Source organism: Dermochelys coriacea, chromosome 10 (genome assembly GCF_009764565.3).
Source record: "Dermochelys coriacea isolate rDerCor1 chromosome 10, rDerCor1.pri.v4, whole genome shotgun sequence".
NCBI lineage: Eukaryota > Metazoa > Chordata > Testudines > Dermochelyidae > Dermochelys > Dermochelys coriacea.
In genome coordinates, this window is record NC_050077.1 from 79,065,168 (window position 1) to 79,090,094 (window position 24,927).

At 43.4% G+C, this 24,927-nt stretch overlaps 2 protein-coding genes across 2 annotated transcripts in view; one reads left to right on the forward strand and one right to left on the reverse strand.

The window, feature by feature from the left end:
* Positions 1-368: 368 nt before the first annotated feature.
* LOC119862632 (cartilage intermediate layer protein) lies at positions 369-18,876 on the reverse strand. Its single transcript, XM_038419645.2, has 9 exons — positions 18,802-18,876; positions 14,901-15,054; positions 12,083-12,166; positions 9,433-9,702; positions 6,846-7,028; positions 5,303-5,617; positions 5,052-5,160; positions 4,206-4,363; positions 369-3,558 (listed from the first exon to the last, which is right to left on the reverse strand). Exons 2-9 carry the CDS (start codon positions 14,965-14,967, stop codon positions 1,211-1,213), a joined length of 3,534 nt encoding a protein of 1,177 aa, XP_038275573.1. The 5' UTR covers positions 14,968-15,054; positions 18,802-18,876; the 3' UTR covers positions 369-1,210.
* Positions 18,877-19,033: 157 nt separating this feature from the next.
* Positions 19,034-24,927, forward strand: part of LOC119863048 (gonadotropin-releasing hormone II receptor-like) — a 54,242-nt gene continuing 48,348 nt past the window's right edge. The window contains exons 1-2 of the mRNA XM_038420791.2: positions 19,034-19,125; positions 21,085-21,135. The gene's annotated coding sequence lies outside the window, so the exon portion shown is untranslated. The remainder of the gene's footprint in view (positions 19,126-21,084; positions 21,136-24,927) is intronic.

Here is a 24,927-nt window from a genome sequence, read left to right on the forward strand (position 1 = left end):
TAGAACTCAAAGAACAAAGTAAGGGCTAGATCCTCATCTCTGAGAGCTCTGCACAATGCAGCCGAGGAGATTGGGGGTGGGAGAAGCACTTTCCTCATCTCAGGGGCTGCTGAGTGCCAGTTTGGTTGCTGGTGTTCATTAGAGTAGCCTCAGGGCTGCTCCAAATTGCATTGGCTCATAATAGAAGAAATTGCTGCAACATGCTCTGACTATGCCCCCTCACACCCTGGGAGAATCCCCAGTTGCCCATTTAGAGCAGCTTTACAGATGCTTTGTGCTACCAGAACTGTGCCCACAGCATCAGCCAGAATCAGACTCAAATTGAGGATTTTGTGATCTATTTTGTGAATTGTTCACGAAAAGAAAAAAGTTTCACCTTTTTAATTTAGCAAATTATTTCTTGCCAGGAATAACTATTTTATTACTTGAACATTAATATAGACCCATCAGACACAGAAGGAATACAGCACTATCAACATTACAAAAATTACCTTTTTATGAATCTACACTATTCTACAGCGTGGACTTTTTACTTGAGTCAAGCAAGAAGCAAAATAAAACTGTAGCCTTTTAGGCAAGTGAAACCTAAAAATCTATGATTTCTTCTCAATGTGCTACAAAAACACAAAATAAAATAAATGCACTATACAATACTTCAGTAATGAATATACAGTTCTAAAATAAGCAAGGAAATAAATAAAATATTTACATTTCAAGTACAAAATCTTGCAGTTGAATTCAGTATGAAGAAATCAGTTTATTCCTTTAAATTGTTACCAACTACTGTTCATGTACTCCTAGCTGGCAACATCTTTGGATCCAGAATATTAGAACAATATTTTATGTGCATTATTTAATCTCTGAATTTTCCCCCTTTAGGCCAAAGTTTTTGAAATTGTTTAATATCAGGCAAAAATAAGATTTTTATGGTGATTTCATTTAACTAAGGATGTTAACATGGTAATATGATTGGCCCCAAGTATGTTTGCTTAATATCTCTCCTTTGTGGTGCAATAAAAAGAGAATCAGAAATTGATTAACCTTAATTACTAGAGTTGAGTGAGCACAGAAGTGATGTCTCAGGAAATTCAGTAATGATCCCCAACTGCAGCTGAGCAGATGTATTTAGATTAGCTTATTGGCAAGTAGTTATTCCTTTTAGAATATATTTAATCAAATATGGGTACTGTAATGGTGCTTTGGTATGTTTCTAATCTGTAGGTGTACACTGAACTCTTGGTGAACTTCTGCGTTGGGTAACTCTTCTCATGTTGGCCTGGCCAATGCAGATTTCTCTTTGTTGCCTTCCGATCCCTGTTCTTTCACTCTGCCTAGGTGAATTCCGCAGAGACTGGAATAAGCTTTGCTGCACCACCTCCCTTTCAACACAGTTAAAAGTTAACGCTATGCCTATGTTGCTCTTCATAACTCGGGAAGTACCATCAGATGAGCCATCGAAACATCTACCCAGAGCTATTTCCTTGGCTATGCTAGGGTTCTGGTCAGTGACTGTGTAGATTCCATAATTATGTCCAAGAGGGTCAAGAGGTGCTAACATTGTGTACTCATCTGACTTATTATTTACAGCAAGGGGGAGGTGGTTCACTAGATATTCCTGGAGCATGCTATTAACACTTTCTCTATAGCAATTTCCTTGGGGAGTGATTCTTACCAGTGTACGGTCCACGCGGTCTTGGTCATACAGCATGCCACTGCACTTAAATTCCAGGCACACAGTCGAAAGATTTGATTGCTCCATGTCTCGAATGGTGCGCACATCTCTGATGCCGTAAAGCTTGCCGACTGTGTACGGGTGCGTACCACCCATGTTGCGAGATCTTAAGTTCACCTCTTGGGGTCCATTAATTTTTACTTTCATATAACATGCCCTATACTCCATTGGGTTGGGCCACCAACCCTGGTAGTCTTCAGTCCAACTCATTGGGTCATTTTCATTGAAGGGAACTGTATTGTAATCATACCTGTCTCCTTCTACTCTATAAAATCTGAAATGAGCGGCACTGTAGTGTGCTTGCTCACATTCTCTTAGGTTTTCATTGGCATAGATGGGGCCATTGCTCTCTTCTGCAGTGCTCGGACTTGGTTTGGCCACCGTGATACTGAAGGCAGTTTTCTTAATTCTAGGATCCACATGATCTGTCCTCCTGTAGTTGAGCTTGTTGAGATATGACTGCAGGACTCCAACGGCGTTAGGGTTGAGTCTGGGAGAAGAGGGCACAGCTTCAAGTTCTTCTCCTCCAAGACTTGCCAGGATATAAGCTGAGTAGACATCTGGATGTTGCTCATCACAGAAAGCTGGTAAGCAAGCCCCGTTGGGACCAGTGACTGCGCTGTCAAAGCGACCCCATGCTCTAGGGTTGGATGAATAACCTGATGCAGGCTCCATGTTTATAAGGGAAATCACAGCCCCCTCAACTTGTTCACTTGGCAGGAATCTCTCACTTCTGTAAGCTCGTACCTTGACGTAACACCTTCTGCTCTCTGGGACGTCCAGGTTGAAGAGCCTCCTCTCTCTGATCTCCATGTTCCCAACCAAGAAAATTCTTTCTTCCCGTTTGTGACGTGTGCTTTGGTCAGGTTTGAAGTCCCCTTCTTCCTCCCATAATCCTGTCTCTGGGTTCAGTGACCAAAGCTTCATCTGTTGAAGATGTTCTGGTATCCTGACCTGCGCAGAGTCAAGGTGAACCCTTACCTTCCCTGCATTAAGAGACTCGGTGCCTGTTTCATCAGTGAAGTCCATGGAAAACATGCCATATGTGTGCAGCGGGAGCATGTCACCTTCCTCATTTATGTAGTTCAGGTCACTTTGTGCTGCCGTAGCTGTTGACATATTTCTTGGGTCCAGAAACGTAACACTGGCTTTCACTTTGCCTGTGTAGAGTTCACCATTCTGCCTATAAAATGTATTGGGAGGAATTTCTAATTCAGCTATCGGATCATCCCCTTCCATGTCTCCTAAGGGAATCGTGTTGGTTTCAGAGGACACTAACGTAACGGGGGCTTTCTTTCTTAGTAATTTGATCTCGTGAAACACAGCACCTCCCTTTTTTTTGAAAGGCAAAACTTTAGTCGTGTTCACAAACCTTTGTAGGCGGTCGACAAAAGTAAGAACCAGCCTCTCTGTGTCTGCTGGGAGGTGGATGGAGAAGGTTCCCTTGTAGCCAGTCATGCCAATTCTGTTGTTCCCTATGTATATATGGCCAAACCTCATTGGTTCACCATTATCTGCAGCTATGGCTCTCCCCCGGACTGTCATCTTGATCTCAGTGCACACGCTACAGCCACATTCCACAGCAACTTTAGCGGGAAGGGTGTATCCACTGCACGATATCTCTCTTGCTTCCATTTTGGAGACCCCACAGCAGTAAGCAACGCTGTCTTTGCACTGGAGTCCTTTATCTATCTTTCCAGTGCATATGTTGGCTGGACATTTACCAACGTCATAGTAGAAGGAGTTAGTTGCGTTTTGGAAACAGTCATGTGGGAGTCTGATGAAGTAGCTTTCAGGTCTTGGATTGCATGAAGCTTCATCGCTTGCTGTTAAAATAGATTTTATCAATGAATGTGTAGATATTTCTGTGCTGCTTCTTGCCACATCTGAACCCCTCTGATATTGATAACCATTATTTCAATAGCAATAAGGTTTTTAAATTCAGAATAATTGGATGTGTTACAAGCTTCTGTTTAGTCAAGTGCCTGTGGTTCTAGTTCAGCAATGCACATGCTTAAAATATGTGATTAGGGTCCGTCTATTCAGAAAAGCACTCAAGCGTGTGCTAACATCCCATTCAAATGAAGAATATCCTTTAGTTATTAAGGTTAAGCATGTGCCTGAGTGTTTTGCTGAATAGGGATGAACTTAAACATATGCTTAAAGGAAGGCACATGCTTAAGTGCTTTGTTGAACTGGGGCCTCAGCCCCAGTGTCTAAAAGTACTAAGATACTCCACTCATGGCAGTGAGTGCAAAGGACAATTATTTTGGGTAGGTCATTTGGTAGGTGATCCAAAGTGCAAAAGGCTCGTTCTTTTGCGACTATCTGATATTGAATGTATCTTGTATTAATGTGCTAATAATGAATATTATTTCTGCAAAACTTGTTCTAAATAGCCTCAACATATGTGCCCGCTGATTTTGCACATTGGCAATTCCCAAACTTCTTGTAACATGCCACATTTTCTTACCTATTACAGAAAGCTTAGCAGCTTGGGATTTCACAGACCCTGCCTCATTGCTAGCCTTGCAGAAATACTCTCCTGCCTGGTCTATGTTGAGGTTCCTTAACACCAGCTTGCTATTATATTTGTACACTGAGGAATCCAGCAAAGTTCCATTGTGGTACCTGTAAGAAACAGAAATCATTCCGTAGCCTGATTTAAAAAGTCAAGCAACTTGATGGGGCAAGGAAAGGATGGTTTTAGTGGCTAATGCATTGGACTAGAATTAGAGATATGGGTTCTACTCCTGCCTCTGCCACATTTGCTGGGTTGCTCAGTTTTCCCATCTGCAAAATTGGAATAATATTACCTAATGGAGGTGATGTGAGCTTTTAACTCTCTAATAACGCGCTTTGAAATCCTTAAGTAGAAGGCCCTACAGAAGAGCAAAGTATTTTTATGAGTATCTGGTAAATAAATTATTGTGGGGCTGTCCAAACTTTGACCCTGAGGGATACATTAGCAACTTTCTAGGAGCCTGTTGATTTAGGCTGCATTTTGGGCATTTTTATACTAAACCCTTCCTCAATAGCGAATTCTACAGGAGATTTTTGAGATTGCAAATGACCTGACACACTATTGACTGGAAACCCCTCAAGGCAGGGATTGACTCTTCTATGGTTCTGCAGCACCAAGCATATTTGGGCACTACCGTAATATAAATGCTTCCTACTAACAATAATATAAGGATTTATTGTGATTCTGCAGAGGAACCTAAGTGCAGAAGAACTCTAAGAGCATTGTTGCATCTTTTATATCTGTAGCATGCTCAAAGGCAAAAAATAACTTTGTGGGCTGCCTTTAATTGCTTACCAGAGATATTGATCAGGGGCTGGATTCCCCACAGCTTTACAGCAGAGTATCACGCTTTGCCCTATTCTCCTCACTTTATCCACTGGATTCTTTACAGTGTATGGCTTGTCTGTGGGAGGGAAGAAAATCTGTATTCTTTTCAGTTTAAAACCACATTTAGATTTGATGTATGTTAAAAGCAGGAGCAAACTACCAAGCAATCAGTGGATCATAGCAGTACATTTTATTGCCAGGAGTCTGTCTGTAGTTACCTGCTCTTTTCAGACGCACGTGGATTATTGAGGATTTCTTGGTGCTTTCAGGTATGGGGACAGTCACAGTGGCATATCTGGCCTTTTTTATTTTCAGAATGTTTTTGCCGTCAGGGCACACTCCAGGAATCCTAAACCCTCCGTTGCTATCAGACTCCGTTAACAATTTCAGATTCTCAGACTGCACGTAGACAGTAGCTTCAGCAGCCGGTGCTCCATCTGCAAGGGAGACCATCCCATGCAGTATGTGGTCCTCACACATGCAGGCATCGCATTCAGCATTCACGCGGCCAATGGAGCAGGTGAGGTTGCACTCTGGGGAAGGAAGGAGTGTAGGTTAAAATGGAGCATCCGGATTCAGTATGGTAATGCTTTCCATTAAGGATCTTGAGTCTTACTTTAATTCAAATTTAATAAGGCAGATATAGCACATGAAATAATTTTTATCCAAAACACATTTTTATTGATGGTCAACAACTGTGTATTAGAAGCAGATAGGTTTAATGCCTATGTATTCAATCACTTAATGAAAATGTATTACTATTGGTCACTATCTTGAAATAACTAGCTACTGCAAACATTCCGTTCTACCTCCCAGCATTGAACCTTGGGGAAATTTAAATCTAGATTTGGATGTGAACTTTCCAACTTGGCCACAGATATACAATGGGCCACAGATATAAAACCACAAATCCAAAAGCTCTAAACACTGGGAAAGTTGGGGTGCAGATCTAAGTGTACATGGCATGACTCAGGTCCGTCTATAAAACTAATTACCCAGTTAACTCTGTGGGTCCAGTTCTGTCCTGATTTGAGTACTCATGGGCATTCTCTGAGGACAGAATTAGGGATCTAATAGATTAGCTGCAAAATGGTGAGTCTCAACTTTTTCCTAAGGTGGACTACGCCTAATAGAGAGAGTTTCAGGGAACCATCTCCCTTTCCAATCACAATGGCTCATACCATTTCTTCTTTCATTCACAATTGCTTAATAGCCTTGTGGCGGCAACAACAGCACTATTAGGAAAGTATATAACGTAGTTTGTCTACTTTTAATGTACTTACCGTGTGCTAATAAGAGGAGAGCTAATACCACGTAACCAACCAGCAGACTACCAGCAAGTGCTCTGCAGACTGCCAGTGGTCCATAAAACAGTTTGAGTGCTGCTCTAACAGGACATTACATGTAGATGCTCCTTAATCCATGATGGAGCCCTGAGTGTTTCCCACATCTTGATACCAAAGCATCAAAATTAGGGGATTTTAATTTTAGCTCATCTCTAATCACAGGGTAAGCACAGCATAGACGGCAGCAGTATGAATTCCCCATACTTCCCCATCAGTGTACTTCAGTCATGACCTGACAAGACCACCCTCGGGGTGAAAGGGTAGACCAGGCTTTGTGGCTTATTCGCTCCTGCCTGAGACTGGCAAGAAAGATGCTAAAACCGTACGGGTGGTTCCTGAGCCCTAGTAGTTGGAGTGAGACCATGACATTATTTCATGTAGGTAAAGGACATTGTAAGCAAGTTTATATGAGCACCTGAACAAGACTGTCCAATGCAGAGTTGCCCTTCCTCAGTCACTTCATTACAGTGCAGGTCCAAGTGGCCCTCTGCCAGGCAGGTTCTGGTACGGGTCTGGACACCAGATTTGCCGCATTCTGCTGAGCATGCACTCCATTTCGACCATGGAGACCACCTTTTTGAATCTTGCAGCAAAGACCCTTGAATAACATCATTGCTGTGTTACTAAGATGCATGTTCCATATACTGCGTATTCTCTCATGCCTGGGAAAAAGGCAGTGATTTTTTAAAATCATTTAGATTTTAAAAAACCGAAAACATATGAATGATTCTGAGTAATAAGCTTTGAGAAGACTTCTGAATGTACCTGACTTAAATCTGTGCAGGCTACTACATTCAGAATTGCTAAAGTAAAACTCAAGGGCAGTGGCTCTCAAACTGGAGGTCGGGACCCCTCAGGAGGTCGAAAGGTTATTACGGGGGGAGAGGGGGTCGCGAGCTGTCTGCCTCCACTCCAAGCCCCGTTTTGCCTCCAGCGTTTATAATGGTGATAAATATATTAAAAAATGTTTTTAATTTATAAGGGGAGGGTCGCACTCAGAGGCTTGCTATGTGAAAGGAGTCACCAGTACAAAAGTTTGAGAACCACTGCTCAAGGGCAATAGATGCTTAGTCTTGAATGTCTTTGTTTTAAAGGAAATCAAACAGACATTGTCACTTACATGGAAGAATATAAGAGAACTGGCACAAGCTAGTCCAATGACTCTGATAATAATTACACAAACGTTGTCTACGATAAAATAGGTACATCTCCGATTTTGAGAATTGCACTTGTTTTACTGAGGGCAGAACAGAACCCTGGAATACCATTTAGCACTTACATAGCATTTTATGGTCAGATTATTTGCAGTGCATGATATGGTCTTGTGTGTGTTTGGGACCTTAAGACACTTCGGTTAAAAAAGTTACTAGAAGGAATTAATGTAATTTAAGTTGCTTGCTTGCAAAATACACGGTCTGCTCCAAGTATTTAAAAATGAAAGTCTCCGTGCCCCATAAATTTTTATTAGCACATTCTTTTAAATACATACAAATCTGCTTTTACAGAAAAATGTCTAAGCACTATGTGATATGTTCTTCCACCTGTTGTAATAAACCACTAGAAGGTCAGGTTACCTGGTAGAAATGCAGACAGATGCCCAGCTAAGTGTCTGAATAACAATGTTGGAATCTGAACCCCTTGTCGTATGGCACCTTAAAGACTAACAGATTTATTTGAGCATAAGCTTCCGTGAGTTAAAAACCCCACTTCTTCAGATGCATGGAGCATGCATCTGAAGAATTGGGGTTTTTACCCATGAAAGCTTATGTTCAAATAAATCTATTGACTTTAAGGTGCCATCGGACTCCTTGTTGTTTTTGTGGATACAGACTACACAACTACCCCCTTATACTTGACTCCGTCTTATAAAAGCAGATGTTTTATGTGGACTTTGGTGGCTGGAGAAGGAAAGCGAAATACAGCAGCCGCAGAACTGTAATGGCTGGTTCGTCAAGAAGTGCCATGGCTTAAATGGACATTTTAAAGCTGTTGGCACCTCAAATCCTGTGTTCTGGTTGTTGACCTGACAGATAACAGTCTCAAAAGAAGACTGTACAAGTTAAAATGCTTTCTATGGGGTGAATGATAAGTAGAGCTCTAAGAAAAGGAGTACTTGTGGCACCTTAGAGACTAACAAATTTATTAGAGCATAAGCTTTCGTGAGCTACAGCTCACTTCATCGGATGCATTTGGTGGAAAAAAAAGTAGAGCTCTGTGTTTTATGCAAATGTGAAATAGCACAAAATAAAACAAAAACCAAAGATTAAAACAACATAAAATAAAAAACTCAACCCTCAGTGGAAGCTCCTGTATCTCCTGCCTGGGCCTGGTGTATGGGTTTGCAGCACCACTCAGGTTTGGCCCAACTGCCCCTCCATCATGAGGATGGGGGAGTGGTTGGACCAAATTTGAGTGAGTGGCACTGTAACCCTGTGCGCCAGGTCATAATGCCTAGAGCAGGGAGCCGGAGCCAGGCCCAGCTCTGCAGGACAGCAGCCATCACTGCAGGTCAGATGCAAGGTGGACTTGCTCTGCAGCCATCCCCTCATGGCCTCCCAGCCTCCCCCAGGGGCAGGGCCCAGCTCCTTGGTGAGGGAATGGATAAAATGAAATGATGATGTATTCCTGAAAAATAAAAGCAATTTCACAGGGCTCTAATTATAAGCCCTGTTTTATGTCTGGAGCCCAGGTCAAGAGACTCGGGCTTGTGCTATTGTGCTAAAAATAATAGACATTGCAGCTTGGGCACTGAAGCTAAAGGAGGACAATGGGCTCCAGAACCTGAGCTCCAGCCCAAGCCGCAACGTCTATACACCTATTTTTAGTGTCATAGCGTGAGCCCTGCACCATAGTATTGATCCGGGCTCTGAGATGCACTGCCGCTCGCTGTGTAGAGATACCCTGTACATCCTTGTTGGATGGCATGTTGGACCTCATTTCTTTAAGAATGACATGGTAAATATTAATTCCAACCCCCCCCCCCGGAGAGCTGCTGCACTTACCTGTGGGACACAGGAAACGTATGGCATAATTCAAACAGGTTTTTCCTGCAGACTGCTCCTTATTCAAACACCAGAATCCCTCCTGTAGGCTAGCGTGGACCACTTGGCCTGTCTTCTGGGCAGGAACCCAGTCTGTGGTTCGTGCTTCAATTCCCATGGGTCTCTTGCACATCTTGTCCCTGAAGTAAAACCTGATGGCATCTAAACGTTCGTGATCCCCGTTGCCACCTGGATGATCAACATTGAACCATGTGGTCCACTCCCCATGATCTGGATAACAGAGAGGATGCTTCAGTACTAACAATCACCTTTGGAGGCGTGATCACCACACCACTTTTTGGTTCTTGTTCCCATTTCATTTTCATCTTGAATGTTTGTTTTTCTTGTGTGTTTACACAGACTGGGACTGAGGCATCAGGAATCCTGGATGCTAATGCCAGCTGTGCTGTGTTACCATGGGTAAGTCCTTTAACCTCTCTGTGCCATAAAAGGTGGGTATAATACCTCCCCGAGAGGGATGTATGAGACTTAATCAATTAATGTTTGCCTGGTGCTTTCCAAGTGTGGTCAAGTCTAGACGCTTCTATTCTAAACCAGCGGTTCTCAAACTGGGTTGGGACCCCAAAGTGCATCGTGGTCCCTTTTTAATGGGGTCGCCAGGGCTGGGGCCTGGAACAGAAGCCGAAGCCTAAGCCCTGCCACCTGGGGCCGAAGTTGAAGCCTGAGGGCTTCAGCTCTGTGTAGCGGGGCTCAGGTTATAGACCCTCTGCCTGGGGCTGAAGCCCTTGGGCTTTGCCTCCCTCCCCCCGCCTCCCAGGGTGGCAGGGCTTGGGCGGGCTCAGGCTTCAGTCCCCAATCCTGGGGTCATGTAGTAATTTTTGTTGTCAGAAGGGGGTTGTGGTGCAATGAAATTTGAGAAACACTGTTCTAAACAAATTTGTCAGATATTAGATATTTCCCCTTGTCATGAAATATGGGCTATCCCCAACTGCCGTGTTAGCTCTAACCAAAGGTTTGGTAACAAGAGTGAGTTTAACCAACAGTTTAAAGGGGAAACAAGCAGCTTAAATTGGCATTCCAGTTTTTGAGCCAATGCAAATCCTTTATTTGAAATGCAGGTGTTGTGTCCCTGGTTCTGTGCTTTTAGCTCATCACACATGGACGGTTCATTCCCACCCCAACCATTGCTAATAATGGTAATGAAGGGAAAATGAGATGGGAAGGTTTGGGTAACTGCTGTGAACGTCTGGCAATCCCTCTGCCATAACATCATTATTGTTCATCGCTTTCAGTATCTGTTGCAATTTAAATCCTAGTCTGCGGTGCCTGACATTAGGGAACATCACCTGAGGCCTCAGGATATTTCCTGAGGATTAAGAAACAGCTGGGAAGAGCTAATGGGCAAAGTTGGCGCTGTGGGTCATTAAATCTGCTTGGTCGTTTATCACTGAGAAATACCCTACGCTACTGTAGAAAGATAGGGGTTGTTTGCAGGGTGACACTGTGGCAGCTGGCACGTGCTCGGCATTGCTAGAGGATTCATGCCTGGTGAGCTAACCAGTTACATTGTTAGTCTTATCCAGCATTCTATTTGGGATATAGGGCCAAATTCGTGGCAGGGCGCTTATCAGAGAACCCACCCACAGCTGATGGGAGTGTTAGATGAAATTTATCTGCCTTCTTTTAGCTCCTCAGTTGCAAAAATGCCACAGAGGTGCATTTTCAGGATGGAGCTTTAGGGAGCTGGGAGCCAGATCCTCAGTTGGGTAAATCAGTGCAGTTCCACTCACTTCAGTGGAGTGATGCCGATGTACGGTTCTGGCTGGTGGTATATACATTTTTGCACATAGACTCCCTAATTAACCCATGGCACCCACACATAGCCCTGTGTACAGACTATTCCCAGTCCTGGTGGGAACTGTCTGAATCAGGAGAGAGGGTGGGGATGCTTTCAGCTAGAGCAGGGGGAGCACATTTACTCTGCTTTAGCAGCACACGTGCACCTGATACAGGAGCATATTTACTTTGATCCAGAACTCGTAGGGGACCCCTGAGAAATTCCAGCCATTGATTCTGACGATGGTGGCTTGTCTTTTCATTTTGCTGGTGGTGTGGGGAGAGCTCTTAATTCTCTGAGTGGTTCTGGGGCTGGGTGTTTTTCTGCCCAGCCCAACTTTCTCAGGGCACCTTCCTTCTGCATGTGCATAGTGTGGGACAAAGTCTCCTTGGAGAGTTCTAGTGAAGAGTCATTGTGTGTGGAGGAAAAAGTGTAGGGCAGGGAGCTGTCTGTCAAACTTCTTCTGAGGACTGACACTGCGTGATTTCTGGTGGGGGAGGAGGGTGTAGTGAAACGTTCAAGATTTCTATATGCATTCCTCCTCTCTGAGGAACCTTACGTGCCTAAGGGAAGCGTGTGAGGCTGGATTCCAGCTAGAAATATGGGCTGTGGTTGTATATCTGACCTTCCAGGAGAGAAGCCAGAAGCATATTGCAGTGACAGCCAAATCCTGTCAGAGGTGAGGATGAGTCCATTGCATAAGCGCCTCATCTTGTTAAAGAGGTTAGATATTAAGCATGAAAAAAAATAAACGTGCACAAAACGACCTCTGTCCCCACCAAGCAAAGCTTCTGGAGGTGGAAAATGACTTACTTGCTAGGTTGGCCTTTATAAAGGGAGTGAGGGGTTTCTGTCTGGGCTGAATCCTGCTGACGGATTGCTTCAGAACCCTCTCACCTGGGGGAGAAGTTTACAACAACAATAAAGACAGGGAAGAAGAACATTTCTGAGGGGTGGGTGTTCCTAGCAATTGATTTTTTCCAAAATTTCTTTTAATACACCCCCAAATGTTAGTGCTGCGGGAGCCAGGGAATGGATTGATACTATGAGATAGCTGAGTATCTCTGCAGTCACATGATAAATTGCTGGGGATTCAAAGTAGTCATTGATGGTCAAAGGATGTCTGTTCTTTAAAAGCTATAAATAATTATTTTAGAAGCAGCCTTGGCTTTATTAATAGTCGATATCCTCAAGAATTTGCTTCTCTGCAATAGGTCTGAGCTGCAGAGTTTGGATTTGGGCTTTCCCAAAGCTGGGAGGTACATGACACCAGGGCTTGCTCGACCCTGCTCTGAGTTACATGGGTGCATCTCCCACTGCCTTTAAAGGGAGCACCACCCATGTAAATTAGTGCAGAATTGGGTTTTGATTCAGCCACTCTAGACTTAGGGGCCTGCCAGGAGACTCTGATGTGGATCCGGTTCTCAGTGGCAATGTTTGGGTCCAGAGTTTCTGTGCACAGCCATCTCAGAGCTTCTATTTTGCACCAGTAATGGTCTGGATAGAGAACTGCTGTGTGACCCTCCTGAGCTACAAAGGGCCTGTGACCTCAGCGGAATTTAAGAGTGGGCTGAAAACTTTTGTATTTTAAAATTATTTACGATAGCCAGACCTCACAATATTCTCCCATCCCTGCCAAAAACAGTCGGTCTGGGAATCGCACAAAGAACCTCTTCTCACCAGGTTTCCTTTCTGACTGCAAAGCCATGGAAATTCTAAGTGAACCAAGCTGCTCCGCAGACCACGGGGCCAAAACCTGGTCCCAGTGAAGCCAATGGCAAAAGTCCAATTGACATCGATGTGACCGGAAATGTAGTCCAATAATCAGTTTCTAGCACTACTGACTCACCAAAATAACCCTTCCAAAGGCCGTTACAGATTCCATGTAATGGCTGCCAACTGCTTTGTTTTATTTAATGCTGCAGTTAACCCCAAAGGCTAAATCATGAACACAGCGCCCTGCCTAGGATTGGGCACTGGGCTAATGCATGGGGAAAAGAGGAAGGAATCCTCCCCCAAGACTGCAGCATGCTTCTCTGGCCCCATCTCTGCCCATACTTAGCCCAGCCCCAACTCTTTGATGTCTGCATGCTTGGAACATGCTTAAGATTCAGTAACGAAGGGACAATAGTAGCCATGTGCTGCTTTAGAAATGTAGGGCTGGAAGGGACCTCCAGAAGTCATCTAGCCCACCCCCCTTGCACTTTGGGGAGCAATAATCTAGTTTCCCTCCCAAAGGGATAAACTATGAGGTTTGAGGCAGAGTAGTTTAAACATACGTGGGCAATGGGTCATTGCTGACTATGAGTGAGCCATTAGCCCTGTTATTGGAGGTCAAATGTGTTTTGAATGAAATTTAGAACTGTTTAGACTGGAAACTCATGAGGCAGGAGGCAGGTAGGGATGGCTTGTAACACGAATGAGGAACTAGTTTATGACCAGTGTTGCGATTAGATGTTTTTTAATTGCTTTCATTGTGAGATAAAGAGTTTGTGGGTATGGACATGGACAACAATGGGATCTAGATTTGTTTTCTGTTGCCTTTTTCTTTAGTTAAATTTGTGCTGCTGAAAGGTGTCTGATGGAAAGCTTAGAGCTGCTGGCCAGAAAGTGGAAACCATCATGGATTTTCTCCAAATTTCATTTCTACTTTGTCAGATTTTAATTTTTGCAGAAATTTCCCAACCGTCTGTATTGACGGAGACTGAGATCCTGCCTCGAGTCAGAAGAAGGGGTTATCTGCTCTATTTTATTGCACAGGCAGTGTGACTGCAGGCTTCTTAACCCACATTGCCCCATTCACATATTGATCCTGCCCTGGATACCATGTCTAAGACAATGTTGTCTCTGTGGATTTCAGCAGCGGGCAGCCGATCATTGGTGTGCAAACTCCGAGTGTAGAAAGAATGAAGTGCTATAAGCCATAATTTGCACCAATCTAATTTACTCCTGCTTGAACCCAGCGTAATCTGTATCAGTGCAAATCGCATCTTTGCTGGTCTATATGGGGGGCCAACAATTCAGCAGTGCCACTGATGGCTGGCTGCTGATGGCTGAAATTAGGGAAAATTCCCAGAATAGACAGTGCCTAAGAGGTGACAGTGTAGTAGAGTGCCCACAAACTACACCGTGTCATCTGGGGTATGGCTTTCGCTTACAATGCCAGTGGTCCTGGGTTCAAATATTGGAGTAGAGGTGGGAATGAAAATTATAGGACTTTGATTAGGGAGGGAGGGAGGAAGGATGGTCCAGTGGTTAGGGCACTAGCCTGGACCTTGGGAAACCTAGTTTCAATTCACACCTCTGGTACAGACTTCCTGTGTGACCTTGGGCAAGTCACTTAGTGTCTCTGGGTCTCAGTTCCCTATCTGCAAAACTGGAATAATTGCCCTACTTCACAGGGGTCTTAAAGAGTGTGTGGGGATCAGATCCTAGAATGATGGGGGCCAGATAAGTAATCTAGATGGGAGATGTTAGCAGGTAGTGCCAATGCACCAGTGATTTTTCTGACATGGGCAATTCCACTGGGAATAGGCCTGAAAACAACAGCTCATTTCATATAGGCCATCAAACAGCCAACAGCAGGTGACAGCTTTGGGCCACAAGCATAATGTTGGTATAAAGGTTTAACCTTCACTTAGAACAGCTGTGGCTTCCAGAAGAAAGAGCGAGAGAATCCATCCTCTTGCTGCGATCATCCTTTTCTTCACTGGCTGAGCCCCCACGGAGAATGGAGAGTCTTCAAATAATTTTAGTCCCTGGGTAGTTTCCCTAAATCAGGTCACCTGTGAAGACAATTTCAATGATCATGGGTCAGATCCAAAGCCCATTGAAGTCAATGACAGTCTTCCCATTGATATCAATGGGATTTAGCGTAGGCCCTATGTGATGGTTCTCTCAAAGAGGTCCTGAAGGGCAATTCATCAAGGGCCAGATTTTCCCAGCCTTCCTTGTGTTGGGTAACACCTCCCTTCAGATAGAGGCTGGGTGATTTCAGGCCCCAGCATGCTATGGCTGATGTCAGTGGGGCTCCTCCAAGACTGAAGTACAATTCAGCATAATTATAGGTGGCAAAATCTGGTGCTAAAAGAGCTGAGAATGGCTTTGATTCCTAAACACAAGACTTGACCTGTCTGGTAGGAATAACCAGGAGTTCTGCTCTGAAGACTATGTTCCTTGGAACTACGCCGTGTGGCCATTCTCATTAAATATACATTTACCAGTGTGGGCCAAAGATTGCCTTGGGTAAAAAGTCCTGAGGTACAAGGGCTAAGTTTTTACAGTATCCAATCATTTTTGGGCCCTCTCAGTATAACAATCTAGTGTAAGTATTGACCAAGCAATGTGAAATACACTCCTTTGCCACTTACACCCACCCTCCCTGTCTTCTGACCAACTTCCACTTGACATGGCACTTGTATCACCAATGGCATCACTTCTGGATTCACAGATGTTAAAGCCGGTAGAGGGACTAATATGATGATCTAGCCTGACCTCCTGCACAGCACAGGCCTTAGATTTTCGACTTCTATCTCTATCCCATTGCAAACATTTGGGTTGATTCTTCTCTCACACTGGTGGAACTCTTCAGTTCAGCCGAATTCAGAAGAATTCAGTTGAATTCTTCCTTATTTCTATTTGTGTGAAAGGTGTATCTGGCACAGAGTTCTAATATTTGTATCCTCCCACCCCATTCAAGCCATACCCTAGATGTGTTCTGCAGACAATGATTTCATGAAAAGATCATTAAACCGCCTTCTCATGGATTAAATTTCTATGCAAGGATGATGTTTCAGGACTGTTGCAGGAACCAAGCCTGACAGTCCCACATTCCTTCTGAAACCGCAACCTTGCTCCAAGAATGACACAAGTACAATGGCATATACTGGAAAGGAGTTGCTACCAATAGTAAATATGGTTTGGAAATAAAATGTAACTGAAACATACATCCAGACAAGTTCCAGAGCTGTTGGCACTGTAGATTAGATCACATGCCTTTGGCATCAATGTCATTCTATTATTTGCAAAGTGGAATAGCATCAAGTGTGATCTAATGTCCAATCCCAGCTCTGCCATTGACTTGCTTGTGGCTTTCTGTAAGTTATATAGTAACTGCTCAGGGGCTTAGTTTCCCCATTTGCAAGTTGGGGATAATGCTACCTACTTATTTAGCAAAAAGAAAAGGAGTACTTGTGGCACCTTAGAGACTAACAAATTTATTTGAGCATAAGCTTTCGGAGAGGAAGATGATGTCTGTCTGTATCTGTACGAGTTTTTTCATGAAGTTGACAGATTTCCACTCTATACGGCTAAATTCAGTGCCTTGCATAATGACAGGTTTCAGAGTAGCAGCCGTGTTAGTCTGTATTCGCAAAAAGAAAAGGAATACTTGTGGCACCTTAGAGACTAACAAATTTATTTGAGCATAAGCTTTCGTATTTGGAGAGGAAGATGATGTCTGTATCTATTTGTTAGTCTCTAAGGTGCCACAAGTACTCCTTTTCTTTTTGCGAATACAGACTAACACGGCTGCTACTCTGAAACCTACTTATTTAGCTGCCTCACAGGGGAGGTGTCAGGACTGATGTTTGTATAGTGCTTTGAAAGTGTAAAAATTCTATATATGTGCAAAGTATTTTGAGACAAGGTAGGAGAGGTAATATCTTTTCTTGGACCAACTTCAGTTGGTGAAAGGTAGAAGTTTTTGAACTATACTGAGCTCTTCTTCAAGTAAGTGGAAGGAAATCAGAGTATCTGAGCCAAATACAAGTTGGGACAGATTGTTAAACAGACCGGGTAATGCATGTTACAATATGCATGTACAGCATGCATTACCCCTTCTGCTGACCAGTCTGTCCCAATTTGTATTTAACTCGGACACTCTGATGTCCTTCCGCAGACCTGAAGAAGAGCTCTGCGCAGCTTGAAAGCTTGTATCTTCCATCAACAGAAATTGGTCCAATTAAAAAATTACCTCACCTACCTTGTGTGTCTCAGCTCCTGGGACCAACACACTGCAAAAAAGGATTATTGTTACATTAGTGGTTACAGACCATGGACTGGGAGTTAGGGCTTCTAGGTTCTATTTCCAGCTCTGTCCATTATGAGGCTGCTTTGAGTAAATCACATAGGCCCAAATTTACCAGTGTCCCAGGGTTTTGGGGTGCCCACCTTCTGACCTGATTTTCAAAAATTCTGAGCATCATCTCCCATTTAAGTCACTTGGAGTTGTCAGTGTCTGAGGTGATGTCCCCAAAGTTAGTGGACATATTGAAAATATAGCCTTAGCCATTCTGCGCCTCAGTTTACTCATCTGTAAAATGAGGCTACGATTTACATACCTTGCAGGATGGTGGTGATGCTTCATAACAGTAGTGATAATGCTTAGCTGTTAGAAAGTCATGTTTATGAGGGTCTCTGAGAAAAGGCACTATATGGGTGGGAAATATGTTTATTATAACTTAAAAGCTATGAGTGGCCAAAAAATGATATAAGCAGGAAATTCGGGACAATTTGTGACTTTATAATGAGAATTTGAAATTACGGTCTAACAATAGTAGAAGAAAAGTCACTCCTAGTTAAAAGCCTATTCCCATTTGGAGGCTACTTTTGTAGCTCAGTTCTAGCTTGTTATAAACTGGATTTCGTGCAAATCTCAGCCAAGAATTAGGACATTTTTTCCCTTTCTCATAGAGTGTAGGAGCCAGAAACTGTCTACATTCCTGGAAGCCCAAGACACAGAGGGTTTTTAAAATGTTCGTTTTCCAGCTGGGCTTCCCACTAAGCCAAGGGAATTTAAACACTCTGCATGCTATGCACATTCCCGTTTATCTGGAAAGAGGATTATGAATCAGGAGCTAGTCACAGTGTAGAAACATATTCACATTCAGTGAGGTTGGAACAGCTCCATGTAAATTAAGAGGCTCCCTTGCTTGGATGTACAGATTTTGTGCTTAAACCCCTAGGTTTGAAACCTACAGAAGAAAGATGGTGTGTTGAGGGCTGCTAATATCTGTGTAATATAGAAATCTGATAGAAGGAAGTCAGGAGACTTTTCTCCCATGCACTGATTTGGGTTGAATAGAAATGAAAAGTGATCATTTCTGCCTAGGCTAATGATCTGTCCTGTACTCGTGCCAGACCACAGTTCAATGTATATTTCCCCCCTTCCATGATTTTCAGAGCTGTTGAGCACTCGATCTCTGAAATACTTCCCTCAACATGCCATCAGTGAATTACCACTTACAGTATATAGATCTTTCAGCTATAAACACAGTCAAATACAATTACTCAGCATTAATCACATATTTATTATCTATAATCTTGTAACCAGAGGGGGAATAAAACCCTAGATTATTTCACTTGCATTCATCACCTAGACAACAATTAAGGGAAAATCCAATCTCACTTGCTGCAAAGTTTTTAGCCAAGCTACAGTATGAGAGGTGAAGCAAGAATTAGTTGAACTCACAGCATCCTTGAACTAAGGAATTTACAACCCTTTAGTAGAAGAAATAAGAGTTGCAGCTTACCAAAGTCTCCAGTATGCTACTTCTGAGTTGGGCTACAGTACAGTACAAGCGATCTCAGCAGCTTGAAGCCGCTGGAGTCTCTTATATAGCACAGCGTGTAGCTTAGGAGGTGGCACTGAGCCACAGGGCTCAGAGGAAACCAAATAGAAGAGTGAGGAAACCACAGTCTGAGTAATCCCTTAACAAGGTGATTGCATATTCCAACTGTCTGCAAAACAATGCAAACCAACTGCAGACTGGGGAGTTGCAGTGCCCTAATGGAGATAAGTAACCGGAGAGAACAAAGGGGCTGACAAAGGACAGAGAAACTTCACTGGAGAGCAAGTATGTAGTTTAGTACTGGAGTATTATTTCTTCATTACTTATACCATGTCCGGAGGTGTGATCGAAGCCTCAATGAACAGGATGACAGACGAGAGAGAGAGATTACTGTTTTCATTTTTACTTGTGGAAGAGGTTTAGATACTAGGCTTATGGGGGCCAAATAAGAACCCTGATAAATAGATAGGTCCCTGCCTTGAAGAGCTAACACTTTAAAATTTAGATATCATAACACGAGAGTATAGGATCAGACAGGGCCATTTACATAACATTATGTGGTGACATAAGCCCCAACCCTGCAATGAGCTCTAATAGGAATAGCCCTATGCCCATTCAGAGCTCATTGCAGAACTGAGACCTTGGTTAGTTGACATGCACTTCTTGGAGAGCAGCCTTTTTGGGTTATTTTGGGGTAGGGCGGGATAATGGTGGGAAGAAGTTTGTTTACTATTTTCCGTTTAATTCTGCTCAGTTCTTTTCTTCCGCGGCTCTGCAGTGGCCCTGGGTTTCAGGAGGGATTTAACGAGGTGAGTGTGCTGGGCTGGCAAAGAGATTTTGGGAGAGAGTTGCAGGCATACTGGGTGGCAAGGCAGAAGGGGCAGAGACGTTTGTTAGAGAAGGAGAAATTGAGGCTGGAAGGAGGAACACACCAAAGGAGACCAAGATGTTGGCAGAAGCTGAGTGATGAAGTAGGGAAAGAAGAAGTGAGACTACTAAACACTGAGGATGGGTGGAGACTAAAGATAATATAGGGATGTCCCACTATCCAAACGAATACTTTGCCTCGTTTTTAATAAGAATAATGAGGAGCTTGGGGACAGTAACAGAGAGGACATGGAAGTAGAAATTACCACATTTGAGGTGGAAGTCGAATACCTCAATGGAACGAAATCGGGGGGGAAAAGGGGAGCAAATAACCTCGATCCAAGAATATTAAAGGAACTGGCACATGAAATTGCAAGCCCAATAGCAAGGATTTTTAATGAATCCCTAAACTCGGGGGTTGTGCCCTATGACTGAAAAATTGCAACTATAGAACCTATATTTAAGAAAGGGAAAAAAGTGATCCAGGAAAGCACAGGCCCCTTAGTTTGACCTCAGTTGTACGCAAGATCTTGGAACAAATGTTGAAAGAGAAGTAGTTAAGGACATAGAGGTAAATGATAATTGGAATAAAATACAGCATAGTTTTACAAAAGGTAGATCGTGCCAGATCAACCTGATTTCTTTTTTTGAGATAACTGATTTTTTAGACAAAGGAATCACAGTGGATCTAATCTATCTGGATTTCAGTTAGTCATTTCCTACAGTACCACATGGGAAATTATTAGTTAAATTGGAGAAGATGGGGATTAATAAGAGAATCAAAAAGTGGGTAAGGAACTGGTTAAAGGGGAGACTACAACAGGTCACCCTGAGAGGTGAATAGTTAGGCTGGAGGGAGGTTACTAGCGTTGTTCCTCAGGGATCAGTCTTGGGACCTGTGATGGGGTATACAGACCCCACACTGGGACAGAAGGGGCTAAAGGACAGTATTGAGCCCAGTTAGACCTGCCCCTCCAAAGGAGCAATTCGGCTCTGGAGACTGGGGAGGAGTGCAGACCTAGCCTGCAGGCTCCTGCTCCATATACTGTATCAGGTTGAGACCCCAAAGTGAGTTATGAGTTGCTTTTAATGGGGTCACTGGTGCTGGTTAGACTTGCTGGGGCCCAGGGCAGAAAGCCAAAACTTCAGGGCTTCAACCCCACGCGGCGGGACTCGAGCTTCAGCAGAGTCAGCATTAGACTCACTGGTGCCCAGGGCTGAAGCTGAAGCCTGAGCAACTTAGCTTCACAGGGCCCCCTGTGGCATGAGGCCTGGACAATTGCCCTGCTTGCCACCCCCTGACGCTGGGCCTAAGAGTAGGAATAGGCTCAGCATGGAGAAAAACCTAATTGTTGCTGTCGCTTCACTGCCTCCCAGAATGACCAAAGGCTCACAAGGGAAAACCAGGCTCAAGTATCACACTGAAAGGTGAGTACAATATTCATATTACAATTGATTTATTTGATAATTACAGGGTAAAAATGAGAGCGTCAGCAGTTTTTCAGTAATAGTGAGCTGTGACGCTTTTGTATTTTTATGTCTGATTTTGTAAGCGAGTAGTTTTAAATGAGGTGAAACTTGGGGTACATGAGACAAATCAGACTCCTGAAAGGGGCACAGTAGCCTGGAAAGGTTGAGAGCCACTGGGCTAGAGACATGTCCCTGAGTAGTATGTGCTGAGCCCGGTTGGTGCTGACGGTTTGGCTTCCTTTTTATTTTTCCTTATCTGGCACCAGAAGCAGAAGCAATGGTAGGAAGCGACCCAGGGAGGGTAACTCAGAGGGTGCACCCATGCCTCTTCCCAGGGTCAACACTCCTAACCCTCTTAGGGCCCTGGGTTGTAGCCCAGTGGCATGTGTGGACCCAGGCTCTCCGACCACTGTCCCACAATTGAGTGGACACTAACCACTAGGCCACCCATCCCTCTGAGGACCCTACTACAGGACCAGTGTTACTGAACATTTTCATTCATGACCTTGGCGCAAAAAGTGAGTGTGCGCTAATACAATTTGTAGATGACACAAGGTTGGGAAGTATGCCAATATAGGGGTTATCATACAAGATTTGGATGACCTTGAAAACTAGAGGAGTAGAAATGAGATGAAATTTAATAGTGCAAAGTGCATTCACTTAGGGACTACCAAGAATTTTTGCTATAAACTGGGGAGGCATCATTTGGAAGTGATGGAGGAGAAAGACCTGGGTGCGTTGGTCGATCACAAGATGACTATGAGCTGCCAATATGATGCAGCTGTGGAAAAGACAAATGCAGTCCTAGGATTTCCAGTAGAGACAGGGAAGTGTGAGTACCATTATACAAGGCAGTGGTGAGACCTCATTTGGAATACGGTGTGCTGTTCTGGTCTCCCATGTTTAAGAAAGACGAATTCAAACTTGAACAAGTGCCAAGAAAGATACTAAGATGATCAGAGAAATGGAGAACGTTCCTTACCAGAGGAGACTTAAGGAGCTTGGCTTGTTTAGCCTAACCACATGAAGGCTAAGGAGGGATATGATTGCTCTCTATAAATACATCACAGGAATAAACACAGGGGAAGGAGAGGAAGAGTTATTTACATTAAGGGCCAATGCTGACACAAGAACAAATGGCTATAAACTGGCCATCAATAAGGTTAGGCTTGAAATTAGACACAGGTTTCTAACCATCAAAAGAGTGAAGTTCTGGAACAGCCTTCAAAGGGGAGCAGTGCGGGCAAAAAAACCTGACTTGTTTCAAGACTGAGCTTGATAAGTTTATGGAGGGTATGGTATAATGGGACTGCCTACAAAGGCATGTGGCCCATCCATGATTGTTAGCAGCAAATATCTGCCACAGCTGGAGATGGGACACTGGATGGGAAGGGCTCTGAGAATTCTTTCCCAGGTGTGTGGCTGGTGGATTCTTTGTTACTGGAAATCTTGAAATCAAGATATGAGGACCTCAGTAATTCAGCCAGAGATTAGGGATCTATTACAGGAGTGGGTGGGTGAGGTTCTTTGGACTGAGACGTTCAGGAGGTCAGACTAGAGGATCATGATGATCCCTTCGGATGTTAAAGTCTATGAGTCTCTGAGAAATTGGGTTTAAAAGCAAGGACAAGGCATTCCAACTTGATGCATAGAGCCATGGAGGGAGCAAATGGAGGACTTTAAAAAAGATTTCCTAACTAGTTGAGGGATTGTCATTTAGTCTAAACAGATTGTTCCTTCCATCACAACCAAGCTACTGTTGGTCCTCAGCTAATTCTAACAAACTGGGGCCTGGTTCTGACATCAGAGGGAGTTACTGTATCCTGTGGGGTGGTGAAGAATTGGGCCCCTCGAATGTTGGTTCCACTTTAAATTTATTGTTCCAGTCTATCCAAGTTCAACAGTAATGGTTTCAAAATTAGGCAAAAAAAGTGACTGTCTCACACCCTCTTATCACCTGTGCCTGCCAGTTACTTTAAAGGGAATCATTTTAAACAATGTGGGTCTTGGATTCTCAGGAGCCAATAGCCGCAGTGCGGGCAAATTCTTTCAAATGTTTGTTTTAATTTGAGTATGAAGCAGAAAATGAGGTTTGGAAGGGTTGTTAAATTGAGTTCTGCCCACTTTCTAATCCTTCTCGTTCCTGCTGGCAGATGGATCAAAACAAACTGAAAATGTTTGTGGAGTTGTCATATAAACAACTGATTTCTGATTGCATTTACTCAGATTTTATGTTTACAGTGTAAAAGAACAAAAACCCATGAGCTCACCAAAAGCTATTACAATAGCAAAGAACAGTTTATAATTTTTACAGTGCAAATATTTGTAATAAAAATAATCATATAAAGTGAGCACTGTACACTTTGTATTCTGTGTTGTAATTTAAATCAATATATTTGAAAATATTAGAAAAACATCCAAAATAGTCAATAAATTTCAATTTGTGTTCTATTGTTTAAACTGCGATTAATTGCGATTAATATTTTTGTTAATCGCGTGAGTTAACTGCAATTAATCGACAGCCCGTGTTTAATTAACTTTGTTGTTAAATGACATGAATCTTCTGTTCACATGCAGATATTCTGGTAATAATCAGCAACAAGGGAAGGAGTTAGAGGAAAAGTACACGTTTAAGAGGGTTTTGGAAGAATGTATTTGTGCAAAATTCCTCAGTGAGGCAGTGGCTTCCCAAATTGAGCTGAACTGTTTTATTTACTCTCTCAAGCTGGGTTTTTACCTAATGATGACCTGATTTTGCAAGAGACTTAAGAGAGCGCTTAGATCCTTGCGGGAGGCATTCAGCACCTTGCAGGGTCAGACTCTAAAGGCTTGATCCTATGTTCTACAAGCTTCCATTTCAATGGAACACGCCCTTATAGATTTGCTTCATTCTCCTGATGAAGACTGTCTGCACAGAAAACTGTCCAAATTAATTATAACAAAGAGTGGGAGAATGTACTCTCCCCCACACGAGCAGTCTTATTACACTCTTGAGAGTACAAATTTATGTTCCCCTTTGAAAGCTATTAGTCTGTTTGCTTGCCTTCTACAGCGTGGGCCAGATCCTCAGCTGATGTAAACTGGTGTAGCTACATTGATTTCAGGGGAGCTACACTACCTTATACCAGGTGAGGATTTGGTCGTGTGTCTGTCACTTTCTCAGAACATTTTTCACTGGATTCCAAGAGTCACTATTTCAGGAAAATGCATGATAAAGACTTTCTCTGCAAAACAAGGAGGTGGTTATTCCACATGTGAAGAAAACTAAACTGGATATTAAAACTAGACTGCTGCGGGTGCAGGCCTCTCTGCTTGAGATTTTCCAGCTGTTCTTGTCTGAGCTTCTCCTGTCAAGGATAAACGCAGCTGGAGAGGCTACGAAGAGGCATACACACCGAGCTCGGGGAAAGACCACCAGCATGTTAGTGCAGAGATTCATTAAAAACAATTCTCTGTGGAATTCAGACCTTGTGATTGGTCTCTGGTTTCATCATCACTAACCTGCAATTATTGCACCAGGTTAATGGCAGATTGGTCAGTGCATGGGGCATGTTGAATGCCATGGTCTGTAGCATGCTGAGCTTGAGCCTGACAGGTATTTCTCGGCAGGGAGTTCAGCTTCTTTCCACTAGCCAAATATGGAAGCTATAATCAGTTCTCCGGCTTGGCAGGGAGATGTTGCTTTGCTACCATGCATCCTCTGAGTTGTAAGCTACACAGCCAGACAAGAGCTGAGTATTTCTAATGTGT